The sequence below is a fragment of the Scatophagus argus genome, chromosome 7, assembly GCF_020382885.2.
Source record: "Scatophagus argus isolate fScaArg1 chromosome 7, fScaArg1.pri, whole genome shotgun sequence".
Lineage (NCBI taxonomy): Eukaryota > Metazoa > Chordata > Actinopteri > Scatophagidae > Scatophagus > Scatophagus argus.
In genome coordinates, this window is record NC_058499.1 from 13415390 (window position 1) to 13442989 (window position 27600).

Below are 27600 nucleotides of genomic sequence, written 5' to 3' on the forward strand. Positions count from 1 at the left end.
TAGCAATTATAAAATTATCCCACACACATTTTTGCAATCAAATTAATTTGACTCACTCCCATTTACTAGAAATTCAGTCATGCAAAACTCTTTCTCTGTCCACCCCATGATATTCTAATACATTATGTCCGTGCTCCTCAGATCAGTCATCCCATGTATCTTATGATATCACATTCCTGTTATACTTCGGTGCCTCTTTCTAATCAGGCCTCTTTGATTGTGCTGTAATTAATGCCTTTATTAATGTTTGAGTAATCATTTACTGAAGCCTTATAGATTCCTTGTTGCCAGGTTGTGGAATCTCCTCCTCCATCAGGACTCTGTCTTTGTATTTTTCACCAACATCTGGATGAGGGCTGCAGAACATCTGGCCCAGAGGCCATTTGTAAACAATTTTGAAAAGCATTTTCAGCTACAGCGATAATGGATATTATAAGAACACCTCATTAATGCCATTGTAGTTCCTTGTTGTCATATGCTCCATACATATTCTGTGAAATATCCATGTATTTTTACTATTGCTCTTTTGGATGTCTATGCACAAAAAAGAAATATACACAACATTAAACACACACACATGCACACAGAGAGAGAGACAGAGAGACAGAGAGAGAGAAAAAGCTGGATACAGTTTGAGGATGTGTAGTGACCGGTCCCTTCTCAGTCCTGGCTGGCAGCGTTACAGATGTAAGGGGCCCCTCCCCTCCAGCAGCAGCAGCGGGAGTTTGCCGTCAGTCTCTGGCGCGGCGAGCTGCCACACAGTCACCAGCCAACCAACACACACAGTCATACAGAGTGCACCAAGAGTTCAAGAGTGTGCGTAACTACAACGAAGAAGAGTGGAAATATATGGGGGAAGTATTCAATTTAGCTCTCTGCTGTTCTTTTACTCGGGACGCAAGTGTCGTACTTGCAATTACTTTTCTCTGTGCGTCAGGCAATTAAAGAGATTGACGCTGCTGTCCGCAGCTTGGGCATGCGTCGTGTGTGAGGGGAGTCAGCGTTGAGTAAGCAGGTAAGGTGAAACACGTAAGAACGGCAATAACGATGATGAAATCTGCTTCTTATTCTACACTTAAACTTGTTTAGAGTTTAAATGAATTTACTGTTTTTAGTTTATAGTATTTACTCGGTTATTGCCTTTTCCATCTGTTGCACAGGCCTACAGCCGGGTCTTATATTATCTGATCTGTAATGTTCAGATTGCAGATCTACAGTACATTAATGGAGCTCAGTGCAGAATGTGTATTTCTGATGCTTTACTGTGCCTCATGAAGGAAAGTAAACAGTCATGTGGGGTTAGTCATGTGCAGTTATTTACCCATCCTTCCCCTGCCTGTACATCTAACAGTCTTAAGGACCCACTCAACACTTAACTGTGCTTCTAAAGGTTTATCTAACTCTAGGAGCTTTGGATTGAGGGGGGCGATGTGAGAGACGCAGAGAAACTGTTGAGGGGAGGCAGAGAGACGGGAGTGGTGTGGATATTGATTTCTCTGGCTGTGTTTCAGGCTTTCAATCAGCATGACTGTGGTAAATAAATGATTTCTGCTTTGGGCCACAGAAATACAAGTCATACAATCGTGTCTGATCTTCTCCTTTAAACAATGTCCAGTTGTTACATCACTGAGTTGGTGTCTGCCAGGCATACTTCATGCAGACTGTTGTATACACAGGCAGTTGCAGGTTCACTTGACTGGAGATGGGACAGACTGCAAAGACTGCAGCTGAAACCACAACCTGGAGATGTATATGTGTGAGCTTTGAGGGCTTTGAGGGGACTTTTGAAAAGTGACAACATTCTTTGTAGATGAAACTGTGTCCTAATCTAATTTCCTTGAGAGCTTTGGGATAATTATTAAAGTGGATTTTATAATAACTTTTAAGTTGAGACTGGTTGAAAGGTTGTGGTGGGGCATGTGGGTTCACTATATTAACCAATTCAAACCCATGCTGTGCTAGCCTTGATCCTCCTGGGTGCTTTGACTCAGTCCTGTTCTGTACGGCGTGTCTGGACTTATCCAACAATACTCTAAAAATCACAACATCAATATTCAGCTGTGTTTTGAATGGCCTACAGCACCATTCCTGCACACTGTGACAACGTCATGCAGTCCACGCCAAAGCTTTTTTCTGGACGGTGATGAAAACTAAAAACTGAGGGAGTGCTTTCTCAAAACTCAACAGTTTTTGGGTGGAAAGTGTTATTAAAACATACTTGTGGCAATGCTGCACACCAGCCTAACCTTATATGGTCATGTTTCTAAAATCCTTCAGTGCAGACAGACAAAACAGCTAGGGCACCTTTAGTGCAGTTACTGTGTTTAAAGAGTCTACAACAGCTAGGTGCCAATGACTTGCAGAGAGACAACCTGGCTGGGTCTGTCTGCCCTGCAGCTCTGTGTTTTCTTCTGTACTAAACTGTCCTGGAGCCGGTGTGGAGGTAACCACAAAACAAAAGCAGAGAAACAACAATAGAGTGGCTTCCCACATTTGTAGAAGACTTAAATGCTCTTGAGAAGAGTTGTTGCATAGCATTCATGGGTGTACCTCTGTATCCTCAGGCCATCAGGAGACAAGTGAGAGCACTTACAACTGTCAGTCATTGTTTTCATGGCCTGTTGCTCCCATCTGCCTACCTCAGGATGGTGTTAGCTTACGCACATATATGTTCGTACATGCAGACTCTCATACACATTCACAAGTTGTATGCGCGGGTTATGCCCTGTTCAGCATGCAAGAGTGACTTGTTTTGTTGTCCCTTATCAACAAACCAGTATCTGCATGTTTTATCTGTATGGCCCTGTCTCAGTTACATGGATGCCTCTCTGCTTCTCTGTTTTGAATAGTCAATCATAGTCATTTTGTTTCCACTTGTTTTTCCATTTCCATTTTCTCCACTGAAAAGCATTAAACCACAAATCCAGTATCACTTGTCACGCCCACTCTCCCACCTTTCCATTCACCCTTGTTGAGACAGCAGACTTGAGCTGGCACCGTCTCAGTTGCGTATAGTTGAGCAGAAGAGCTGGGGGCTCCATCATCATCTTCCACCGACAAAGATGGGAGGATTAAACAGCAACATTTAACATGAAGTGGGTCTTTCACAAAGGCAGCACAAGTATCTTCTTTGGTGTATTTGGTTACCCTACCAGCAGTTGCCCAGAGTATTCTCTTTCCACTGTTTTCAGATAATAGCTTAGGGAGGGACAACATGTGGACAGACAAGACCTCAGGGTTGGTATTTTATCCATCTCCCTTGGTTTTTTCCCCCACAGACATACATACATACTCTTCACCTCCAAAACGGAAGAAATTCCGCAGGAATGTTCTCTCGTCAGGGCGTTACCATTCATTTAATCCATGCATACAGGCTGTGCGATGTGAACTAAGATGCCATTTTTATTGTGCTGTTGTAAATGTGTTTATGTGGTGCAAAACAGAGAGAAATCCTCACATAACCTCTTTTGCTGGGAAAGTGGAATTAACTGTCAGGATTCTGCTGTTGTTTAGTTGTGTGAGAGGGTCTTTCTTTAATCAGACAGCCTGTGGATTTCTGATTTATAGGTTTTATTAGAAGGTAAATGGCTGCAGGAACTACAAACTTTGCTAATGCCAAGGGATCAAATGATCCTGGGTTGTAGTCCACAGAGAGGTATTAGATATCCTTACCTAACATGTTTTGTACTATGCATTCATTTATTTTTTTAGGGCTAATTTACAACAGTGTTTCCAACTTCAAAGCCCATCTCTGTCTGTATCACCATATTTGTAAGATTAAATTCTGTGTGTAATGTGATATTTTGGCAATCTATTTTGCATTCATTTCTTGGAGTGATATGTAATTTCCCAAGAGATACTCACATGCTGAGCTGATAGATATGGCGTTTCGCTTAGATAAGGTGGAGCAAAGTTTGTGCTTAAAGTCTAAAATGAATCACAGCTTGCTGCCTTGATATTTGCTTTATCACTCAAGTAAACAAATTGCAGAAAAAATTAGGAAGTGATGCTGTAAAATTTGCCAAAAAGCTTTCATATTATAGCACAGTGTGCTGGTTGAGGTTTTTGATCCCAGTTCACAATAATCTTACATAGCCACAAGGATCACATGGTTTATATTTACTATTCTGGCAAGAGTAAATTCTCAGCATAGAGATAACACAGCCATATCTGAGCTAAGTGTGTGAAGTGTTAACATTGTTAAGACAAAAACATTGAGTTACAACAAGTTAGAAGTTAGAAGATATAGTGTACGTGCTGGACTGTTCAGATCAATATTACTAGTCTTTATGTGTAGCCTTTGGAGACAAAGCTGACAGTGCTGTTTTACTTTGTTTCTGCAAGTCTTTTAGTTTGTTATGGAAAGTGAAATAAATGACCCTTTCTCTAAAACATACACTATATTATAGTGACAAGATGTAAAAAAAAAGGAGTGGTGCTTGTCCGTATTGACCAGTCTTGTGTTTTCTCTTTACTACCATCTATCACTGGAGTTATAGCTCACAGAAAAACTTTTAAATTTAATGCTCCTTATATATGTTTTATAGTTTGACTTTAGTGAAAACACAAACAGTGTGGCCTGGTGGCTGTCCTGCGTTTTCCCGACGAGAACTCACACAGACTCACTGGGGAGTTGCATGCTTGCTTAAATGCAAGACTGAAAAAAAAGATGATTGACTGTTGCCAAGAAAAACAACTAATGTCTTGAGAGCTAGAAACCAATTACCTATGTTGTTCTGCCAGGTCAATGCCTGTGGTAAGGGAATAAAGACAAATAGCCGTGTTAATGCACTCTGTCCTGCAGAGATGGAGGGGTTTGATAATAGTGCACTCTACAGGGCACCTGGGTGTTGCTAAATGCCTCATTAGGGGTGGTCTCTGTGTGAAAATGCCCATGGCCAGAGCACTTCTTCACCATCTGCTCATTCCTCATGTCTGCTGACAACAGAGGATATTGTGTCCTTTAAAAGTTCATCTGCTTTGAATTTCCTACAGAGCATCCAAATTTCTAGATTTTGGATAATTGGTACTTACTAGCTGCTGGTGAGTGGTTGTTTTATGGCACTTATACAGTATATACACTATACAGACAACAGTATTGGGAAGGGCATTGTTTTTCAGGCTTTGTTCTTGGCCCCTTACATCCAGTGAAGGGAAATCTTAATGCTGGAATGGAGACTGCGAGCCAGGCCTTTTCATCCCTTTTTGTCCAACATCAGTGCCTGATGTAGCAAATGCTCTACTCCATGAATGGGCAAATATTCCCTCAGAAACACTCCAGATTCTTTTGTAAAGCCATGTCGGAAGAGTGGATTGTGTTAAAGCTGCAAAGTCGTCTCTGTATTTAGAATGCAATGTCATTCAAGAGACATCCAGTACATTTGGTGACATCTTTGAGATGCTAAATGTTGGCTTGGGATCAGGAGCCAACAGCACAGGCTGCTAGCTTTAAATCTGTCACCATCGCCATCAGGATTGTTTCCCATCACCTTCTGCACCATGTGCTGCTCATAGTGCCAAAGACAACAGGGACTCTGGCCACCAGGAAACAGGGGTGTTAGCTTAACCCACATGGCACAAGCTGCCTGTTTCTCTTCCTCACCACTCTCTCTCTCTCCCACTCTTTTTCTTTATCTCTCTTATTCACTCTTTCCGGATTACTGACTGTCTTTCCCTGCTATATTGCATGACGATCTTGTCATACTTTTTTCAACAGATGGAGAGTTTTTTAATGCTTCTCTTGAAACCTTTGAGCTTACTTCTTTGCGCTGTATTCTTTCAGAGGGGTGCTGCACAGGCTTGTACTATTGATAGATGTGGGTACTCAAGCGGTGCAGAGTGATACTTTACTCGAGCACTACTCACATGGGTGAAATTGTGTCACTGAAGATACTGTGGGGAGGATGATCCAAACCACTGATCTTGCTTGTTGAGAAGGAGTGCAAAGCCTGCACGGATTTAAATCTGGTGGCTCTCTCACTCTCTTTTTTGATTGCCCATCCATCACCCACAGCTCTCTATCTGTATTTCTAACCCTGAAGGTGTGAAGGTGCCTCAATTTGTCATCTTAGATAAACAGCAGTCTGTTTATCAGAGTCTAATCCTCACCAGTTTAAAGCTGCAGGAGGCCTGGGTAGGTACAACTCTGCTCTGATTCTCAGTAATAAACTCAGTTTTTAAACACCAGATGACAAAAGTGGACAGGGAAAATAAATAAAGTGAAATAAATTGTATTTTTAAAAATCGCATCTGGCATTTGCATTGTATAATGTAATCTTAATCTGTGTGTGAAGGTGTCAATGAATGTATGTGCTCAGAACGTTACCTTGCATAATTTCCCAAGCACTGCAGAGACAACATTTGTCATTTTTGTCCCATTTGTACTGTGTCTTCTATTGTCTATATGTTTAATTGGTCCAACTGGAAGCATATGCTTGGTTGAGATATGTGAGTGTGCGTGTGTGTGTGTGTGTGTGTGTGGCACATTCATTAATCTTAGTTGACACTGTTTATGCTGTCATGAGACAGGTTGATGTGTGTTATCTGACATTGGGGTGGAAGGAAAGTAATGAATGAAGATGTAGCAATAAAGTCTAAGGAGGGAGTCCTTTTGATACCTTCATTAATTTCTTCATTGATTGGCTGGTTAATTAGTAACTTGAAGGTGGTGGAATGTGCAGGAATGCAGTTTTGAAAACAGAGGTAATACTCAGTTGTTGTGTTGGATGATGCCATAATAAGGTTATTGTGAGGTAAAGATGCATTCCAAGTAACAACTTACAATTTATTAAGAGGAAAAATTAGAATAAAACTTCATTACCTTGAATCACTAGATACTGGTTCCTTGTATTAATATCTAACTTTTGTTATAGTTATTGACCTTTTATTATTCTGATTTCCTCCTTACTTGTCTCTTAATATAAAGTGTCACCGAAGAAAACAAAAATCCTCATGCTATCAGCTGCATCACATTTTCTTCTTTCAGGGAGCACATCACATGTAGGTGCTAGTGGAAATCAGGATCAACGAAAAGCCTGCCACTAACTTCAAACTTACTGAAATGAGCAGCTTTTTAGTTCCAGTTGGACCTTTGTCTGGTCAGAATACCTAAGAGAAATATTATATTTGCATGTTTTCAAAGTGTAAAATACTTATGTTTCCTCCAGAACACAACCATAAAATGTCTGCTTTCCACCATAACAGCTTCACTTTCTCTTAAGTTGACCTTGTGCACTTTGCTCAGTTTCTCCTTGCTCATTAGTAACAGAGAAACCAGTGAGTGTTCCCATGACTTTTCACTCACTCTGCATTGAGTGTGAACTAATGTCTGTGCTACAGGCCTCTTTGATGCACTGTGAAGACCTAGGCAGGACATGGCCCATTTTTTACAGGACATAAAGGAGGAGCTGACAGGCTCATCAACCAATGCTTAAACTATTGGCAAGTATCATTTAGCTAAAGAATTAATTGAGTTATCCAAGTCAAAAGAAGATAGAGGAGTGAGAGAAACTGAAAGAGGCACGGCAGGGTGAAACATAGTAGAATGCCACTGTTTTGTTAGCCTGACCTTTGTTGTTGGCAAACAGATTTAAAAACAGCGTGAAAGGAAAGCCAGTGACCGTCAACAGCTGATGTAGGATGGGTAAAGAGAGGGGAGATGCCTGTAGGGCTCCATGGTGAAACAGCTGAATTGCCACAACAGAAACCCATGTTCATATCCTGCATGCAGTTAAATGAGACTACACACACACAGACACAGACACACACACACACACTTATAACTGCTCCTCCCTAGCTTGACTATTTTTTCTGACCTCCCTTCAGGGATAGAGTGAAAACGGAACAAGACCACTCCACACACCATGAAGACAGAGGGCTCTCTAAATCAGAGTCTGAATGAAGTTGGGACTCTGCACTGCATGTCTGCCATTAATTATGGTGGCAGAGGGAAGAGGATTAAGGTACTATCCCATTCAGTGGTACCATTAGTGGGATTGATATTGTTGGCCACCCTTCCTCTTGGAGCAAGCATCAAACAGAGTGTCCCCAGGGTCAAACTGAGCCACAGAGGTAAGAACTGAAATGTTGTTAATTTCCCTGTTAGTTATTTTTGCTTGTTACATATTTATATTTACTTTGATAATTGCATATTATTATTGTGTCTAGGGCACTCTGGGAGCAAAACAACATTTTGGTAATATTTTTAGGTAATTTTGGATATCTTATCTCATACCAACTACCTTCATCATAATCTGTGCTGGTTTTAGTGAAGGCTACTTGCAATGTGTGTTCACACACACCTGTGAGTCCTTGAATTTTTCACCCATTTTTGCCTGGTACTGTTTCAGCTTTTCACTGTGCTTTTTCAAAGGCCACATCAAGCTTTGTCCGTCTCTCTTGTTAACATTTTGTCTCTGCTTGTCTATGTTTCTCATGTGGTTTTGTGCACACAGCAAAGAGGAAAAGTAGAAAGAGACTTTAGTAGACTCAGTGGCACTATTAAAGTAAATGTCCTTTCAAACATCACTTTAAAGCAACGTGAGAGATTTAAGACTCACAACGACATTAGGCACCTTCCTAATTCCCTGTTTGTCATATGTCATGTATCCTTATAAACCTGTAGTCAGTTTTAATGAAGTACACTGTTATTGCAGTCCAGTCCTACACATCTGATTCACGTACAGAACATATATCATGTTGATGCTCTCGGTCCATAAGAAACTGTCCTTCAATCTGTTGAGTGTATATTAGCCATTCCCGGCAATGTGCAATCTGTCCATGTGTTTAGTTTTGTGTCAACTGTGTCTATTTGCTTTGGGCCACTGGGGAAAAGCTAAATTATTGCTCCCTTTAAAACCCATTCTAAACTCCAGTGCAAACTTTACTTCAAAGTCTCCATTCCTCACGCTATGTATCAGCCGCAAGAAACCACACAAATGAACTTCAGTCTTGCTCCATAAAATTGAATCCCCACTGTGACCTAAAAGTAAACTCAATCTGACTTCAACCTCCAAAAGCTCTCCGCTGGTGAAAGGTTTCCAGAACGCAGTATGTCTGGAAATAGATACACATGCATGTCCTGAGTGTCCAACATAAATATATGTAAGTAGCTGCAGGAATAATGATTGCTAGGGACAGTGTTTACTCAGCAGTTAGGGTAGTATTTAGCTCTACAGTCTGTCTCATTTTATGTTTGTTCCAAACCAACCATTCGATGACATAAAGCAGTTCATGATTTCATAGATGTATACAAGACAGCTTTTTGTTACTCTATCAGGGTGTGTTCTCTTGGCTTTGAATATGTATACAGCTGATTAAACTTTGCTGTTCATTCAAGAGAACGCCTATCTGACTATGCAGCGGTTTCCTTTGGACCTAACAACAGGAGAACAATGTCCATGTTTGGCTTTCTTAGTCCAAATGCCTGAAGCAAAGAAGAATCTAGCAAAAACAAAATTACCTTCGACCCAGTGCACACATCATGCACACAACTTGTCATCATCTCATCAGTGCACACTCTTCAAAAGAAACACCACCCAGCACTGATCACTCTTTAAACATCACATCGCATCACCCGCCTGTGAAAGGGCGGCTTCAGTGAGTGAAGGGTGAAATGATCAAAGTGAAATCATCTCTGATTGAGTGAATACCTCCAAAATAACAACCTTCTTCTCCAAACTTATGAGCTTTCCCCTGAAAAACACACATTGAGGCACAAGTTCACATTTCATCCAAAGTCAGTGAATGAAAGACAGTGTGCCCATCTCCCAGATTAAAACTAAAATCATCTGCTCATATTCAAATATGTTTCAGTAAGTTATATGTTAAAATTGCTGTTATGTCTTTGTTCTCAATGTGTGGCCAAAAGGATTAAGTTGCACCACGTGCATTCTAGCATAATCTTGTGGCCTTCTTGTAGTACTCAAAAACTATACAGTTTATCAGTCAAAACATTTTCCTTCTTCTTGTATAGGCTAAATACTCTACCTGCTTTTAATGAACAAATTTGCTTGATAACAGCAAATCAAAACCCATTTCAGTGATTTAAATTTGACTGTTCTTGAACTCATCTTAAGTAGTTCAACATATTTTCTGTTCATTATTTTTCATTTATTTATATATTTTTTTCATTAGTGTTCAATTCATATTAGTGGCACTCAAATGCCAACATTAAAACAGTGGTCCAAGTGCACATGCTTTATTGTCAAAATGCTATTTTCCCAAGTCGCTCTCAGAACTTTTTTCCCCTATGACTTGTTGCAGTTCTGTGATGTTGCTGCATATAAAGCCCTTATCCTGCTTGTGTTTTTGTGACTTCGTAAGCTGCATGTCTGTGTCTGTTTGAATATGGGCAGGGCCATGGTAGAACTACACACAGACACGTTGCCAACCACACACAGCTGACAAGATAAACCATTCGCTTTGGCTGAATTCACCCAAAATCCAGCAATGTGGCACCATCCCACATGACTGTTTTTGTGCTTTAGAACACAGTCGCCATGAAATGATCAGAAAATAACATTTTATTTCTCTGATTCACTGCTTTGCTTGGCTAATGGCACACTATCTCCCCAATCTCTCACTTCAATGGTGTTTTTGCAAACAGCAACCACAGTAAAACCTGAAATTAACATTTAATACAAATCATCTTCCACCTCCAACCTCATATCTTCAAAGCAAACACTTCTGTGAGGGATGGTATAGCATCAGTGTAGTAACTTATGTCACTACTTTTCACAAACAGCTGAGATGGAGTTTACACTTTAAAAACCTGAAAAATGGAGTGGATGTGGTCGGATTTGTATAAAGACTACAGTTTACATTGGATTATATGAATATTAGTCCATTGTGTACTGTTCTAATTCATGCTTGCATTATATGATTCTGACTTGTCCCAGCACATATTGCGCATTCATAGAGCATCATTACAACAATCCAGTTCATCTAAGCAATCTAAGAATTCTTTACTCACCCTGTGTTGTATGTTCTGCACTTTTAGAGTGGCAGTGACATTATAGTATTATAAACACTAAGTCAGCAGAGCATGAACCTGTCGGCACTGAGCCTGCATGGTGATGTCTTACTCAAATAAATGTGTTGATGAGAGCACCTCCAGAGCTCCAGCGGAGGAGCTAATCAAGAGTTGTTGTTGGAGAAAGGTGTGGAACCCATTGCCAAGTGGCAGCAGCTGTTTCAATGGGCTCATAGTGCTGTGTGTTTATAGAACAGATTAGCGTTAGCCAAAGGCTAGCAGGCCTAATCTCTCTGTAAGGTTTAGTCTGCTTGGGGCATGATGTGTGTGCAGAGATATGAGCATGTGGGGGTGCTGTGTGTGTGAGCTTGTGTATAGGGGGAGGTATTAAGTAGGATTGCTTGGTGTGGAGGGGTCCTAGAGGTTCAAATATTGAGGTTGGTAACCTCTCCAATCCTTCACACCAAGAGGCTAATCACAATGTCAATCCTTTCAGAGTGACTCCCACAGGACTCCCCCGCATTGAGCCAGTGTTTATTCAAGGCATGTTGCTATACTGGCGCCCTGAAAAGAGCCTGGTGATAGGAGAGATTTCCTCAAATCAAAGAGATCAAGGACACAGCACTGAGATGAGAATGTAGTCAGTATTCAGCTTTGAGACACGGATCCACAAAAACCGATGAAATCAACCTTGAAAAATTGTTAGTGTTATGATCATAAATCTTCAATGGCAAACTATACTATCATCTAATTGTTGACCAACAAGTTATCTGTCTGCTTGTACCATGTTCAAATCTCATACTGCCCAACCCCCCTCCCCATCTCCCATTAAACTTCATGATTAATGAAGCAGCTTTGCAAATACCCTCATAAAGATATCTATTAATGCATTAGCTGAAGAAGTGTGCTGTCTGCTTCTGTGCTACTGTATCTCTTCTCTATCAGCATGTCTAGTTAAGGTGTTGAACCACAGAGGATTAGGCAGCATCAAGTCGAGCTAAGACATGTTTTTATCTGGAAGAGGAAACCTGGTGCTTGTTTTGGGGATTTTGGTATGAGTGAACAAAGTTAATCTTGACAGCATAATCCTGCTGAAATATTTCTTTTCCACTGTAATGTAATTCAGTGCGAGATGATGCATTTTTTCAATGTGAGCTATATGCATACACTGAACTGGAGGATCTAGTAATTTCTTTGTTTGTCTCTATGTCTGTCACTCTCTCTGGACTAGAACTGCTGAAAGCTGGCAGTGTGTCTCTGTTTTTGGGCCCCTCTGATGGCCTCCACTCCCACTCGCTGCTGTTGGATGAGGAGAGAAGTCGTCTTTTGCTGGGAGCCAGGGATCACATCTACCTGCTTGATCCTGACAATCTGGCCAGAGCGCCCAGAAAGGTACATTATGCTGTGAAGAACACACAATAGGAATGCACTAATTAAATATAGGAGAATATAGAATGAAAAAAAAATAAGACCAAGAATGAGTTTAGTGTAATAGATAAACAACATCTTTTGGGTTTTTAGCTATTCAGGCCATTTACTATACTTGAGAGGTTGTTTAGGTAGACTCTGAAGTGTTTACAGCAGTGTTAAGAGTGCTCACGCCCTCTGACACAAGGATAGTGCTGAAAGAGTGAACAGGAGATGGGGGATAACTGCCCCAATCCCCAGACATACAAACTCATGTTTGAGACACCCTAATAACATCTGTTATTTCCCTTGAATAGCTCACCATTACAGAGATTTGTTATGGAGTCATTTAGCTTCAGCTCATCACACTTATACCTGTCTTGCCAACTGGCATGATGTAAGATATTTTGTTTTCATTACCATGTTGTTACGCTGAAATGCACTCAGCTGTGTATTGCCTTAGAGGAGAGCTCACTTCAGTCAACAGCAGTCTGAAACTGTCTGTCTGGTGAGGTCAGGGTCATCTCGTTGGAGGGCACACGCGCACACAAGTATGTACACATTTAAGGAACACGCACGGTTACGCTTACACATATACACAAACACACAGATGCATTTGGATGGATACCGTATGTTAAAGTTTGTAGATGTGAGTGTGTGTTTATGCAGCTGAGGTCGATACGCTAGTGTGTTTATTTGATTTTAATCTGGTTTGTTTTAACTCTTAGTCTTGCTCTCAAAGTGTTGCCTTACTGTTGCCTCTCTGGTCATTGATACTGATGTCAGGAAGATATGCATCAAAAGTCTAATTCTCCCTGCTTGACTTTTGGGACCAGCACTTGATAGTGAATATGATCTAGATGAAGAGGCATACCTGGAAAGGGACCCTCAGGCACTAAAACACAGCAAAATATTCTGCTGGCATGCATTCCAGTTGTCTTTAAATATCCCCATATACTGTGGTAAAACTAGTCCACTGATCATTTCCTGTTCAGGATTTATAACCGGTTTAAGCCCTTACGCAGGCCAAACAGTGCTCAGTCAATAGATCACGTTGTAATTCTTGTTTTTCTGTGTGAATTCCTCAGCGGCATGCAATGATTTGGAATCATGAGATGTTTGCGCTGATGTGTTTGCATGGGTATTGAGGTATCTGTTGACCCATGAATAAGTTTGGCGATAGCTCTTCTTGGTGGGATTTAGCAGTGGTAACACCCTAAGCACATAAGCCTGTTATAACACGTGTGTGAACATGGTGGGATGCATTAAAGGCATACTGGATGTTATACATCTCGTACCCGCACCGACCTGGAGGTGTTGGTATTGTATACCTGATATCAGTTGTTTAATCATCCCCAAAGTGTGAGGTGAGGTTCCACTCATTAGCTCATGCTTATTAATAATTTATCTTGCACTTTTCAATAAACAAAATATTATAAAAAGCAAAGACCAAAGGAAAGTAAAATACAAAAAAATGAATGGAATGGAAAATAACTAAATCCAAGAGGACACAGAACTCTAGAATACTTACAGTAAAATGATTGATTGATGATTTGTTGCAATAAAGAACTGGATTGACTGAATTTCTCTGGAATTTTATTCCAGAGCAGAGCGGCCTAGAGAGCCTTACAGAGCCACTTAAAAGGACTTTCTGGAGGATCTTGGGCCGCACATAAGGTTCTTATCAGGTTAGGGGATCAGGAGCTTACTTGGCATTACACTTTAAAGTGATCCATAAAATTTTATACTCTAAAATGCAAAAGTAGCTGGTGTAGTAAAGACAGTAAAATATGAGGATTGCGCACTTTGATTTCTGATATTGTGAGAAATCTGGCTGCAGCATACTGACCTTATTAAAGCTTGAAAGCATTATATTGTTATTCTACTGGCTTGAACAGGCCAAGTTCCTTTCAAGGTAATCTTAAAAAGTTGAATTATAGTAGCATATAAATGGAAAACAACTGTATGAAGACTGTTTTATGAGCTGAACTGAAAGGCTCGAATGCTACATTATGATATATGAAATGTTTTTCCTGTTATTTATTCATCTGTTGTTAGATTCACTGGCCTGCTCCTCGGGAACGAGTCGAAATGTGCAAACTGGCGGGGAAAAATGTAAATGTAAGTGCTTCTATAGAAAGTCACTTCTTGACATCAAATAATATAGATTTCAAGACTATGATTTTTCTGTAGAGTATTGTGTGTTGCAGTCTGTACATCAAACCTGTTTAGTCAGGCTCTAATATTTCATTCTTGCTATTTTTCTGACCCTGATGGTCCCAGCTGGAATGCGCTAACTTTGTCAGAGTCCTCCACAACTACAATCGAACACATGTCTATTCCTGTGGGACAGGAGCCTTCCACCCTATCTGTGCTTTTGTTGAAATCACTGGCCGCAGAGAGGTAATGTACTGCAGATATGAGTGAGTGAGTCTTGGCTGGAATCATTTTTGGCATGATTTCAGGAGTTGTATTTAAATTTTCACAGTAATATTATCTTCCTGTTTATCTTTCAGGATGGTGTGTTTCAATTGCTGTCTAGTACAGTGGAGTCTGGCAGACTAAAATGTCCTTTTGACCCCTTGCAGCAGTTTACCTCAGTCCTCACAGGTAAGACGACAGTCCTCTAGCTGCCTTATCTCACATACACCAGAATTTTATTACAGCACAGCACCATTTACCCTTGAGTAAAAGAGTAAAAGATATTTTTCTACAGTTCTCCATTCATCCGTTGCTTGAGTAAATTTGTATTCATGTATCTGCTTTCCCAGCACTTTTCTGCAAATCATTTTGGTCAAGCAAGAGGCAAGCAAACATTCCTCAGGCAGCGGCAAAGTTACTTGGCAGAGAATTTTAAACAACAAGCTCTTTTGAGCCTTATCACTCTCTTATATGTTTGTTTCTTTGAAATCTTTCTCAGTTTGTTTTTTCATAAATGTCAATGGGAAGTCAATGGAAGCCAGTGCAATGCCCAAAACTCTCATTCTTACGTGTTTTTGTATGGTGTAAGTGTTGTATATGATTTGATTTTCACTTTCACAATTAACAGTGCTGATTTCGGTTTGGAATGTAACAGTAACTGATTGATGATTTATCTCTTTCTGTAACTGGTCCAGATCAGTACCTGTATGCAGGAACATCTTCAGACTTCCTGGGCAAAGACACAGCGTTCACACGCTCCCTTGGTCCTCCACCTGACCAGCACTACATACGCACAGACATCTCTGAAGACTACTGGATCAATGGTACACACATCCCTGCACATATCCACAATCACATGCTGAGTGCACTCAAAAACTGTTATTGCTTTTTCTCCAAACTTCCAGCCTCTCCACTGATACAAAGAGCCTCTCTGTGCCCTCAGGATGGTTATTGGCATTCCAATGCAGAGAAAACAGCCCACTTATTCATTTTGCTGGAACTTTTATATGAATGCCATAGCTGAACAGGGACCACACCTACTGGGGAATTTACAGTGTGCCACAAAGTTCACGATCTTAGTCACACAACCGCATTGCCACACACACACACATACACTTACACACACACACACACACAAGCATGCATGTCATCACTGAACTCTGTCTGTATACATCTCCAGTCTCAAATGTTTTACAGTCACTGATGGGTTGTTGTGTATTAACAGTTGTCACCAGGATCTAAATCCTTACACGTGGTCTCTACATTTCACAACCTTATAGTCAGAGATGTTTGGAGTAATCATGTCTCTCACTCTCTCTCTCTTGGTTTGTGTATACCTCATGTGTTGGTGCAAGGCAGTCAGGGAGAAAGAGCTGAGAGGGACAGAGTTTCTGTTCCTGTGAGCCAATGGAACTTCTTTCCAGCACTGTAGGACTAACAATGATCTTCTGTTGAGAGTGTTAGCAGTCAAACTTTAATCTTTTCCAGTTAGGGAATCACCCTCTGGTGGTTGGCTTGGCTTCTAGGGTTGAGCTAATGTTGATGTAATGTCACTGCAACACTTAAGCCTGGTTGCCCCCAGGATACTGATGATAGTATTGATATTACCGTAGTAAAATTTACTTATGCATTAATGCATTCTAGAGGCAAGTATTATTACTATTGTACTACATTTATTTTGTGCTACACGCAGAACGGTGAAATGACTGTATGTAATATGAAATCTGCCAATCAGTGACCCAGAGAGAACATTTCGTTTAAGGTGGAGAGTTTAAATTTCCTGTCACAAATCGCATCTGGTATTAAAAATGAAATTAACTTTTTGTTCTATTGTCCATTGTATCACTATATATTATATCTTAGATGCAGTCTTTTCCCTAAAATGTCTACAGAATATCCTGATTTCTGTCTACCTCTGATGCATGTAGACTTCAGCCTGTTTACACACATTTTTTTTTACAGGATCTGTACACTGTTTTAAACATGGTTAGGCTATATATTTGAATCTGGGTGTTCCAGCTGAAGGATTACCTCTGTGCCACACGGCTGCATAACAGATACTATCAGACAGGCTGAAAATCATAGAAAAGTAAACAAAACTGCTTTCAAACTAACCTAAATACTCTGAAAGTCTCTGTATTTGTCCATGAATCAAACTGTATGTCAAGTTGAAAATGTATGTGCAGTCCAAGCTTTGGCTTAGTAAATAGACTTGATTTTAAGGCAGACCTTTGTGTAGAAAGAGAACAAGACTGTAAATTAACATGTGCTAAGGGTAGTGTTAATGCCACCTTAAGGCTGCAACACATGGCAAAACCATTAGCTGTCTTATTTTAACACTCTCCCCTCTCTCCCTCTCTCTTTTCCTCTCCATGTCTTCAGAGGCCAGGTTTATATCTGCTCATTCCATTGCAGACACATACAATCCGGATGATGATAAGATATACTTTTTCTTTCGAGAGGTGTCGTGGGAAGGCAACGACAAGAGCATCGTGTCTCGAGTGGCTCGTGTGTGCAAGGTGAGATATTATACAAGAGAAGTGTGGGACGTGGGAGGTATACAGAGGTACAGACAGGAAGTGAGGATGTGTGGAGAGGGAGGGGAGAGAGAGGAGGATGGAGGAGTGAGTACCCAATGAGGATACTGTTTGTGGACATTGAGTCCTGTTGAGTCCTGAAAAATGGGGCTTCGTTGGTAGAAGTGAAGTAGGTTCGACATAGAGGGGCCACAGAGAAAGACAGTAGGAGTACAAGACCTCGTATGGTGTGTGAGGGAGTCATAGCTCCTATTGTGATCTGTTCAGATAAAGATCTTTGTGTTGGCCACTACACAAGTGTTTTATGTCCCCCAGGAGGAGGCCTTCCTGATCCATCCTTCTTTTGTAGTAATCTGAAAGAGTCTGTCAGGGGCAGTAAATCATGGTTTTAGCAGCTTTGTGCTCTGCTGACAGGGCATTCGTAGTGCTGCTGCGTACATTGTCACAAAGGTCAGTGTAGCTGAAAGATCTTTGCAGCGTCTTATTGTCTCTCTTAAAAGTGTTAAAGAAAGAATATTTTGTAGCAGTGCCATTTAAATCTCAGAAACATATCTTTGCTTTGGGGTGATTTAACATGCATTATAGCGTTTGCTTAAGCTGTTCTATTACATTTCATAATGTTAATTAGGCAGATGCTTTTGTTCATTGCAGCTTACAGTGAGAGCAGTCAGCCTCAACTGGAGCAAGAGCTAGAGATTTATCATTCAAAGGTCTACTGGTAGAGGCATACTGTCAAACTTTGGAATCATACCTAACCTGAATGATTTTGGCAATACAAACCTTTTCTTTGTTTAGATGTTAGATGCTGCGTGATGTTTGAGAAGGAAGTTGGGCTGCCCATTAAGTTCTATTTGAAAACATGTCAGAACAGCTGCATGCTTGGATGGCGCTACATGGATGACTGAGGACAGAATCAGGATAGATTCATGATTGGGGACCTTTTGTATGCCATACAGTGTGCCATTAGTCATTCCAAATGGGACTAGTCCTCACAGCAGTTTGTTGTTAGCATTTGGAGGGCTATTGCTACATTCTCAGAGAAAAGCTTTCAGGGTATTTATGACTTGGGAGTAAGCTTAAAGGCAGACTGGAAGGATATTTCTCGAGATTACAACCCTCTATTTTCCTCTCTCTTTCAACCACATCTCCCTCTTTCTTCATCTCTGTATTTTTCACTTTCATTATCTGTAAGTGTATTTTCCCTGTGTGTAAAAGGAGTGAGGGCACTTCACTTCAGTCCTCTTTGAAGATTATCACCATTGTGAAACATGCTCATTAAGTGCTTACATTTTTTTTTGTCTCTTCTTAAAACACAAGTGTGTTTTTGTGTGTGTTGAACCATCTTTTCTGTACCACTTAGCGCAGCAGCCAACTTTAATAGGGAGATTCTCTGAAGTTTTCTTTGCATTACAAAGAGGTGTACTTGAACACTCTTACCATAGCACAATTGACGGTTGCTTCTCAAAACAAGCAATTCATATGCTAACATAAAACCTGCATTATCAGTCAGCAGTCTCATTTCATTTTAGTGCTCTCTTCCCACATGCTACACTTCTATTTGTTTCTCTTCTCCATTGATGTTTCTCCCTCTTCTCTCTCTTTCTCTTTCTTCTCCCTTTTCAATTACTTTCGACTGTCATTATACTAACAAAAGGGTCTCCTGCGTGCTGGTTAAATAAGCAGGTTCCTTATCGAGGCATGTAGTTCACCTGTTTATTTTCCCAATTAGTGCAGGAAATCAGAGTCAGGCTGCGATGCTGTGTGTCGTCTCTGTGTGCACATCCTTTAGATTGATTACAATTTGATTGTGGTTTATTGTATATTATTGATTGCGGTTGTCTTTTGGCTATGTCGGACAGCTGCACTGTGCTGACTCTGGTTTTGTTACAGAAGATGTGATTGTGTTTCAGAATGATGTGGGTGGGCTGAGGAGTCTGACCAATAAATGGACCACCTTTCTCAAAACCAGACTTGTGTGTTCGGTGCCTGGGCCAGACGGCGTGGACACACACTTTGATGAGCTCCGTAAGTGATTGTGAGAATAACGAGTGAAAACATGGGCCAGTAACCATCAGAGTTCACTAATTAATATTAGTTAATATTATACTGTAGTTGCTTCCTCTTATGAATGAAAAAAGATTTCAGTGCAAGAAAATTGTTTCTGTGCATCCATCCATCCATCCATTTTATATGTCGCTTATCCGTCAGGGTCGCAGGTGTTTCTGTGCAGACCACTGTAATAAAAACAACACCTTTCTGTCACTTCTCCTCCTTCTTATAGAGGACATCTTTCTGCTCCCTACCAGAGATGATAAAAACCCCATAGTGTATGCAGTTTTCACCACCTCCAGGTAAGTTCAGTAGTCATCACACCATCATCAACACCACCTGTGCTCTCCCCCTTTCTTCCGTAGCCTTAACCTGGTCTCTTGTTTCGTCTTAGCTCTATTTTCCGTGGCTCAGCAGTGTGTGTGTACAGCATGGCGGACATAAGGGCTGCTTTTAATGGACCTTACGCCCACAAGGAGGGGCCTGACCACCGATGGGTGGAATATGAGGGGAGGATACCGTATCCCCGTCCTGGGACGGTGAGTTTGCCCCTGAGTTCTAAAGAGGCAAACCAACAGCACATGATTTTTTTTCTTTTTTTTTTCCCTGCTAATTACAAAATAATAAACATGGCCTAATTTAAAAGGGTGCTTTGGTGGATTCAAGGTTGAAATGTTCATGTAAATGTAAATGTTCAAGCTTTAGGGTATACATGCTCACTTCTGCACACGCAGCCTCATGTTGTATGACATAAGTTTGGCTTTGCTGAGTTCACATGACATGTCAATCAGATAATTTCATTTTGTTTTAAAAACTTAATCAAGGGAGGGTGAAAGGAATGTATGGAGAATTTGGTGAATGCTTCAGGTGTGCAGCTGAGTGAGCACTGTGTTTGACCTCCAGAAAGGGGAAGCAGGAGGGACACAGATGTTCCAGATGTGCTTTGCCTCCTCCTGCTCTTCATTTGACCACCAGAGGGAGACATGCACCAGTAAACTCTACTTGACAGAAATGACTGGACACTTAACTAAAAAGAAATATAGGAAAAATAGTCCCTAAACATATTCTGAAGTCTAACCATTATGTGATTGTAAAACTTTTACGATTGTGAATCAACATTTTTTGATTTTTTCCCATTAGTGTCCCAGCAAGACATATGATGCAAGGATCAAAACCACCAAAGACTTCCCGGATGAAGTGGTCAGTTTTATTCGATTCCACCCTCTTATGTATCGCTCTGTCTACCCTCTGACTGGCCGACCAGTGTTCACACGTGTCCGAGTGGACTACACCCTGACTCAGATTGTGGTGGATAGAGTTTTGGCTGAGGATGGCCAATATGAGGTCATGTTCCTGGGAACAGGTGAGACATGCAGCTTTCCTCTAAGTTATCTCTTGAAATTCCATATTTGACCAGAAGATGGCACTAGATTACTTGGAATTGTTCTCAGCCTCAACAGTTTTCTCATGCTGTTCCAGTCTTGCTGTTAGAATGATTGTTGGATCCAATGTCCTGTCTTAGGTTTCAACACTGACCCACTTGAGCACTTATTGTATTACAGACTTTCTTAGTCCATTGTTAAAATGTTGAAATTGAAGTACTTGTTTTCGTTTGACCTGGAAAAAATACAGTACTTACATCTGTCTGATTAACATTAGTCACTTCTGAATGATAAATACATGTTGTGTTTCTGTCTTGGTGTCTGTTGTAGATGCCGGCTCAGTTCTGAAGGTAGTGAGTATCACTCAGGAGAACTGGTCTACAGAGGAAGTGGTGCTTGAAGAACTTCAAGTTTTCCAGGTTTTGTGCTCAACGCAGCTACACACACAAATACAGAAACACAAGCACACACTCTTTCAGATGCTATGAGCACTGCTTTTTAATAGGCGATGCCAACTGTTCTCTAGCCCTTCTCGGTGGGACAATCGACTCATCAAAAATGTGAAATATTCATTACGCCTTATTCATTATACAAACTTTTCTGAGCTATTGCAAACTCATCTGATGTTATACAACAATGTATATCTATCAAGGTGTTAAAGCCAGTGAAGTTTCTTTTACCTCCTGCAGGTTCCCACTCCCATCCTCAGCATGGAGATATCATCGAAACAGGTTTGGCCTCATTCTCATCCATTTTATTCCCACACTTTTCCCACTTGATTTTTGCATATGTTCTCTGCTCTCTGCCTTCATTCATGCCACGTGCTGTCAGTTATGTGCATATACCTGATGGGGCGCAAGATGTGCCGTTTTTTTTTGTCCCTAATTCATTCATGTATTCAGATTTTCTCTCTTTCTTTAGGCTTCCACATTTTCCTGTGGCTCTCTCTTTCTGCCTCATTATCGTAGGGTCAGGGATGTCAGCAGACACTTCAACCCCAATCACAGCTTCCATTAATCTCCAGCAGTGTTTGACCTGTGTGTGTCTGCATGTGCATGCTCACAAGTGTTTTCAGTGGTTGTTTTGAAGTTCTGTTTAGGAATCTCTTTCGCTTCAGACGAGTCAGAGCAGATCCTTTGAGTCACATTTGTAAAAATTCCTCACATTGAGAAGTCCTTTAATCTCTAATGTCTGTTTGAGGCTTTGACATTTAACACGAGTCTTCGCTTTATATGGCCCTGGCCCCCATTCATTCTTGAGCTTAATTCACAAATGTGAACCCTGAGGAAATTTTGATGGATGAAGAGTGTAGAAAAGGAAACCCTAAATGTCACAACCAAAATCTTATTATTAGTTTTTTTTTTTTAAAACAAGCCACACAGTTTTATGGCCTGCTTCTGTTGCTGCACTTTCTCTATGTGCATATGTTTTTCACTTTTATGCAAAAGAATTTCCTTTGTAAATAAGAAACTTGAACTTGATCTGTGTCTTAACCTTCCCTAAAGCAAAGTGTGCTGTGTGTTTCACTATAGCAACAGCTCTATGTGGGTTCAAGTGAAGGACTAGCCCAGGTTTCACTCAGCAGATGTCACCTGTATGGCCAGGCCTGTGCTGAATGCTGCCTGGCACGGGACCCTTACTGCGCCTGGGATGGACACACATGCTCACGATACATTCCTGCATCAAAGAGGTATGCTAGACCCTTGAAAATGCACTTTACCAAGTTGTAGTTATTCTTTAGCATTACTCAAAACAGAATCTGTAGATACATACATTTCCAGTAAAAATGTAGCACGTGTACAGTGATAACCTGCAAAATAAAAGCAAAAGATTTGTGAAATTATTCCACTTCTTTGTTGCAGAAATATTGACTGACCTGGTAACTTGCACTAAAATGTTCCCCTGAATGTAAGATATTTTATTGAAATGAAATTATGAAATTACACATACCAAGTTCAAAATTTATTTTAAATTTACTTACTTAATTTTCTTTTTTTGTGAAATTAACATAGCAATAAGCATTCAAATATGGGAAAAGAAAAGAGGGAGTTCCATTAACTGTTTTTAAACGGTTTTACTCTTTTTGCCCTGCTTCTCCTTTGTATGTGTGCATGAGTGTGTGTTCTCGAGCTAATTCTTTATCCTGCTACTGTCAGGGAAGGGGGGTTCATATTCCTTACTAAATATGCTTTCTCTTTTGCTTTTTTCCACCTCTTTGCCATTTTTCCATGATAGAGGATATTAGTCCATTTGAGGCATTGATTAGAAATGCTGCACCTCATCTGATTAATTCTACTGTCGCACCACACCTCTAGAGTTCAGGCCTTGAGGCGCACAAGCATGTGTGTGCGTACTGTATGTGTGTGGTTTTCCTTTTTGTGTGCCTGCTTGCTTGAATCAAAGCTCTACAGAAACTGTACCCTACATTTAGAGGTCACACTGCCAGATTATTGGCCAGTGGAGATGCTGTTATAGTTTGTGGAACAGTGGAGGCCCTGCTTTTAGTCTCAAGGGCTCTTTGAAAGTTGATCTTCACAGTGTCAGTGAGTGTAGCCTACAGATGTCCCATCAAACAGGACTTACAGGAGGAGGAGGAGGTGAAATCAATACAAACTGAAAGAGCCCAAGCGAGCAACATCCAGCTAGAGGCCAAAGAAACTTGAAATTTTACTGTTACTTCCACTTAAGTTTTGCTTGTTTCAACATTTTTAGAAACAAACAAAACAGAGAAAGAATGTTTTGTTCGCTCAAGCCCAATAACCTACAAAATACATAAATAATTATAAATATAAAAAACAGCACTATATAAATATAAAAACAACAAGAAAAAAAACATAAATTATAAACAGTGAACAGAGATGACAACAATATGTACAGCGGCACGTGCAAATGAGAAGAGTAGTGCAAAGTTTCTGTGCAAGATGGAATCTCTATAAACTTCGATCTGTTTTCATAGCTTCACACTGTGGTAGTATCCTGCTAGCTAGTTAAGGTGTCTTATTTTGCCCATATTATGGCAGGTGGCAGCCACGTGCATTACTACCATTGCTGCGACTAACAAAGAAATAAAAGAAATGGAAATTATTATGAGGTGCTGGATTATTTAAATTGTAATATGTGTGTGCTGCCATCTTTCGCTGGTAATGTCATTTGGAGCCAGAGTTCGACCAATCAGTTGTGATTGGCCATTAGAGTTATGGTATATTCTACAGTTTATAGTTCCCGCTTTTTTTTCGCTTTGAATATCAAATAACTAAAACTTTATGAGCTATACTGGAGCCAGCCAGCAGGTGGCAATCAAGATATTTTTGTTTTCATTTGAGATTTGGAGATACAAGGTCTTCGCTTGACAGGAAGGACATGATAAATTGTAATCTAAAAAGTAATCAGTAACTCATCAACTGTCAGACAAATGTAAGTACAATGTTTCCACCAGCAGTTACATGAAATAGAAATTTTTACCATTCAGCACATTCATACCATTATCAGTATTATATGATCTATAGCTTTTTTTGGTTCATAATATGTACCTGGCATGTAAATAAAAATAAGATTGAAAAAACAAAACACATCCTGAACTTGAACGTGTAATCTTCATAATCTTCATAAAATGTGTGTTTGTTCTTCAGGCGAGCCAGAAGACAGGACATCAAGCATGGAGACCCCGCCAGTCAGTGCTGGGACACAGAAGACAGTACGTAGACTTTGTTAGAAAGTTTAGTCTGTATCTGTCATTTCTTTGCATGCTGCAAACACATCAGCCATCAAATAAATGAATCACTGGTTATAAGATTGAACCTTGAAAGCTATATCTTCTTGATAACCTGAAAAAATAAGCTTGCATCAATACCAGTTGTGTTTTCTTTAGGTCCTGTTGGGGGAAAAGTGGAGGAGAGGGTCCTCTTTGGGGTGCAGAGCAACTCCACATTTCTCGAGTGTATCCCCAAATCTCAACAGGCCCAGATCCGGTGGTACAAACAGAGACCTGGCTCTGAACGCAGGGAGGAGGTCAGAGAGTGCACTCATTTACACACCTGTACACACACCACCCAAACATAAATTCTCTCCCTCGCTCTTTTCTTCCCTGTCCTCTCATTATTTCTCCACTCTTTCTGAAGTCTTGTTTTTGCTTTTCTTAAGTTTACTGTACCAGAGGGGTTAATTTTTTTGATACCAGGTCACAAAGCATTCATTCATTTCTTACGTAAGTACTTCAAAGCATACAAACACATCATTCTTGAACCTCACTGACTATGAGGTCTGAGCCTTGAACCCATCAGCATCTGTTTGTGCCACAAGGTCTCGCTTATCAAAGTTCAATGCCCTTAAGTCACATCCATTGTGGAATTATGGTCAACAAGAGAGCATTCCAGGGTCTCACTAGCTCCTAGAATGAAGTCATTTTTTATGTTTATGAGTGTCCAGGGCTCTCTGAAACTTTCCACAGCTCCTCTGGTTTCGAGGAAGGCATGGAATGACCAAACTTGCCTGAGGGGATGGGATGAGACATTATCTATCACATGTGAAAAATGGGAAAAAGACATTGAGTAGCAAACATGCTTTTCCATTCAAGGGAAAATACAGATTATTACCTCTGCCAAAGAGGTCATGTTTTCAGTCAGGATTGTTGGCTTGTTTGTTTGTTTTTCATCAGGATCACAGAAAAACTACTGCTCCACTTTTTAAGGAAATTGGTGGAAGGTTGTAGCATGTAAAATTTTGAAGCAGGCCTGAATCACAGGCTGGATACACAAATTATTTCTCACTTTTGCATAATGACAAACCCCCCCCCCCCCATTATTTCCTGTTTTTACAGCGGCTACATTATAAAGCCCAATTAAACACGAACGCACCTCCATTCAACCCTGCAGGAAGATAATGTACTGTCAGATTTAGTGTGAATTTAGATGAGACACACCTCGAGCAGCCCAGTATACATTCATGACGCAGACGGAGCTTTGGGCTCTCAGAGTGCCCTGCAGGTCAAGTTGTGTTGTGGACATCAAAATGGAGTTGTGGATCAGAAGACAAATTTTTCACACAAAAGCTGGATAATAATAATACTAAACAGTAAGTAAATCACAACAAAAGCTATCTCATGACATTTAGCAAATGGTGCTTGTCCTGACCACACTTTTCAATATACTGAGACCCAACATTCCTCCCTTGATCAAGCACTTGGTGACAGCAACACTTGAAAGTAAAATAAAACAACCACTTTCGTTGAACACTCAATGCACGTGATGGACTATTTTGTGAGAGTGCAGAAAAAGACTTTCCAGCTGTATTATTTAATTTTTGCTTATTGTCATTTTACAAAGTTTACACTTTAAAGTCACCTTCTGGGAGACTGGATGGTGGACAGAGAAGGACATATGGGGTCAGAGAGATAATGTGTTTGTATTTGAGGTGTTGAAAGGAATTCATCGAGGATGACACTCATATCCTGAATGAGACAACAGAGACCTGCTGACTCGGCACCTCACCCCTCCCCTGTCAGTACATACAAACCTTCCCCCACAAAATGCGAGGGACCTGCCTGCCACTCAACCCACTCACTTGCCCTCTTTCTCCCCATGTCTCACTACACTTATTCACTCCCACGACTGGTCCTGTTCCCTCTTTTGGGGGTGAATGTAAACACTCTGACAGGTGTGGAGGTCACTTATGTGGTTCTTTATAGCCTTGCACAGCAGAAAGCCCTGTGTTGTGTGTGCCGTGTGCGTGTTTCTTTATGATCCCCTACAGCAGAAATCATAACAGAGCACTCCCCAGGGACAGCCATGTGTTTTGGGGTAATCAACACAATGGGGTGTTTTCTGTGTTTGTGTGTCTTGGCAAGAATGATATGTGACCTATTGTACTCTAGACAAAGTGATGAAGGAGTGCATGCAGGAGTTCTTCCTCCCTCGGGATTGTTATATGATAGCTACAGAAGCTAAACAAATAAAGCAGGATGTGCAGAATATGGGGGACAAACTAATGCAAATGTTGGAGCATGCACATGAAGTATAAGTGACTGGAATTCCATCTCACTCTGTCACTGAAAAGGTAGAGCGAGACACCAATCAAAATGTTTTTTTGGTCTGGTAATTTTTCTGACACTTCAGATTCAGTTATTATTAAGTAATATTTCATGCTCAACATAACACACACACACACACACCTTAAACCATTGCAAAACTTTGTCCAGTATATATAAGTATATAGTATAACTTTAAAAATGCTGTTTTGTGTATGAAGAAAGTCCCAATGATGACTGAAACTTAAAAAACAAACAAACAAACAACAAAACCAAATGGTTCTTTATGATTCAAGCAAAGTTTTGGGGGACAACACAAAACGAATATTTGAAATGACACACCCACCTTTATTGCACAACAGTCTTTATATGAATAATAAATGAACAAATGTAATTATTTGTTATGGTACCCAGTGGACATTTCAAACACATAATAAGCACAAATGCCTGAATTGTCCAGTAATTACACATGGTTGAAAGATAAGTTGATTCTACTAATGGGCTAATAAATTAACATTTAATGACATGTCAGACCACAAACACAACCTTTAAACTGAATAGGAAAAGTGAGAATTAGTGTGAAAATGTCCTGGGTAGGCTATGAGTGTGTGAGCTGTCTTAATTGTGCTCACAGGCAACATGTGTTTAGCAATAAAAATAAGTGCTTACTTAGTTTTCACTTCCTGTTGCTCCTTACTTATGTGGATTATTATTTATGATGAAGATTTATAGTTTTCTTGGCTGAACCTCAAGTATGCTGCTGACAGTCAACACAAGTTAAAGGAGTTTGTGTGAACCCTGCTGAGCCTG

The 27600-nt window shown here is 40.4% G+C and overlaps 1 protein-coding gene across 2 annotated transcripts in view; it reads left to right on the top strand.

Annotated features, from left to right (window-relative positions):
* The first annotated feature begins 662 nt into the window (after positions 1 to 662).
* Positions 663 to 27600, top strand: part of sema3d (sema domain, immunoglobulin domain (Ig), short basic domain, secreted, (semaphorin) 3D) — a 30582-nt gene continuing 3644 nt past the window's right edge. The window contains exons 1-17 of one of the 2 annotated variants that reach the window (XM_046392992.1): positions 663 to 1015; positions 7825 to 8070; positions 12204 to 12364; positions 14438 to 14500; positions 14663 to 14782; positions 14896 to 14989; positions 15496 to 15624; positions 17183 to 17319; positions 19248 to 19362; positions 19619 to 19688; positions 19781 to 19925; positions 20527 to 20749; positions 21099 to 21187; positions 21458 to 21499; positions 22301 to 22458; positions 24398 to 24462; positions 24637 to 24776. In XM_046392992.1, the coding sequence (XP_046248948.1) occupies positions 7863 to 8070; positions 12204 to 12364; positions 14438 to 14500; positions 14663 to 14782; positions 14896 to 14989; positions 15496 to 15624; positions 17183 to 17319; positions 19248 to 19362; positions 19619 to 19688; positions 19781 to 19925; positions 20527 to 20749; positions 21099 to 21187; positions 21458 to 21499; positions 22301 to 22458; positions 24398 to 24462; positions 24637 to 24776 (1959 nt within the window). In that variant the 5' untranslated portion in view covers positions 663 to 1015; positions 7825 to 7862. Of the gene's footprint in view, positions 1016 to 1109; positions 3096 to 7824; positions 8071 to 12203; positions 12365 to 14437; positions 14501 to 14662; positions 14783 to 14895; positions 14990 to 15495; positions 15625 to 17182; positions 17320 to 19247; positions 19363 to 19618; positions 19689 to 19780; positions 19926 to 20526; positions 20750 to 21098; positions 21188 to 21457; positions 21500 to 22300; positions 22459 to 24397; positions 24463 to 24636; positions 24777 to 27600 lie in introns of those variants that run through there. The other variant, XM_046392993.1, reaches the window with a different exon arrangement.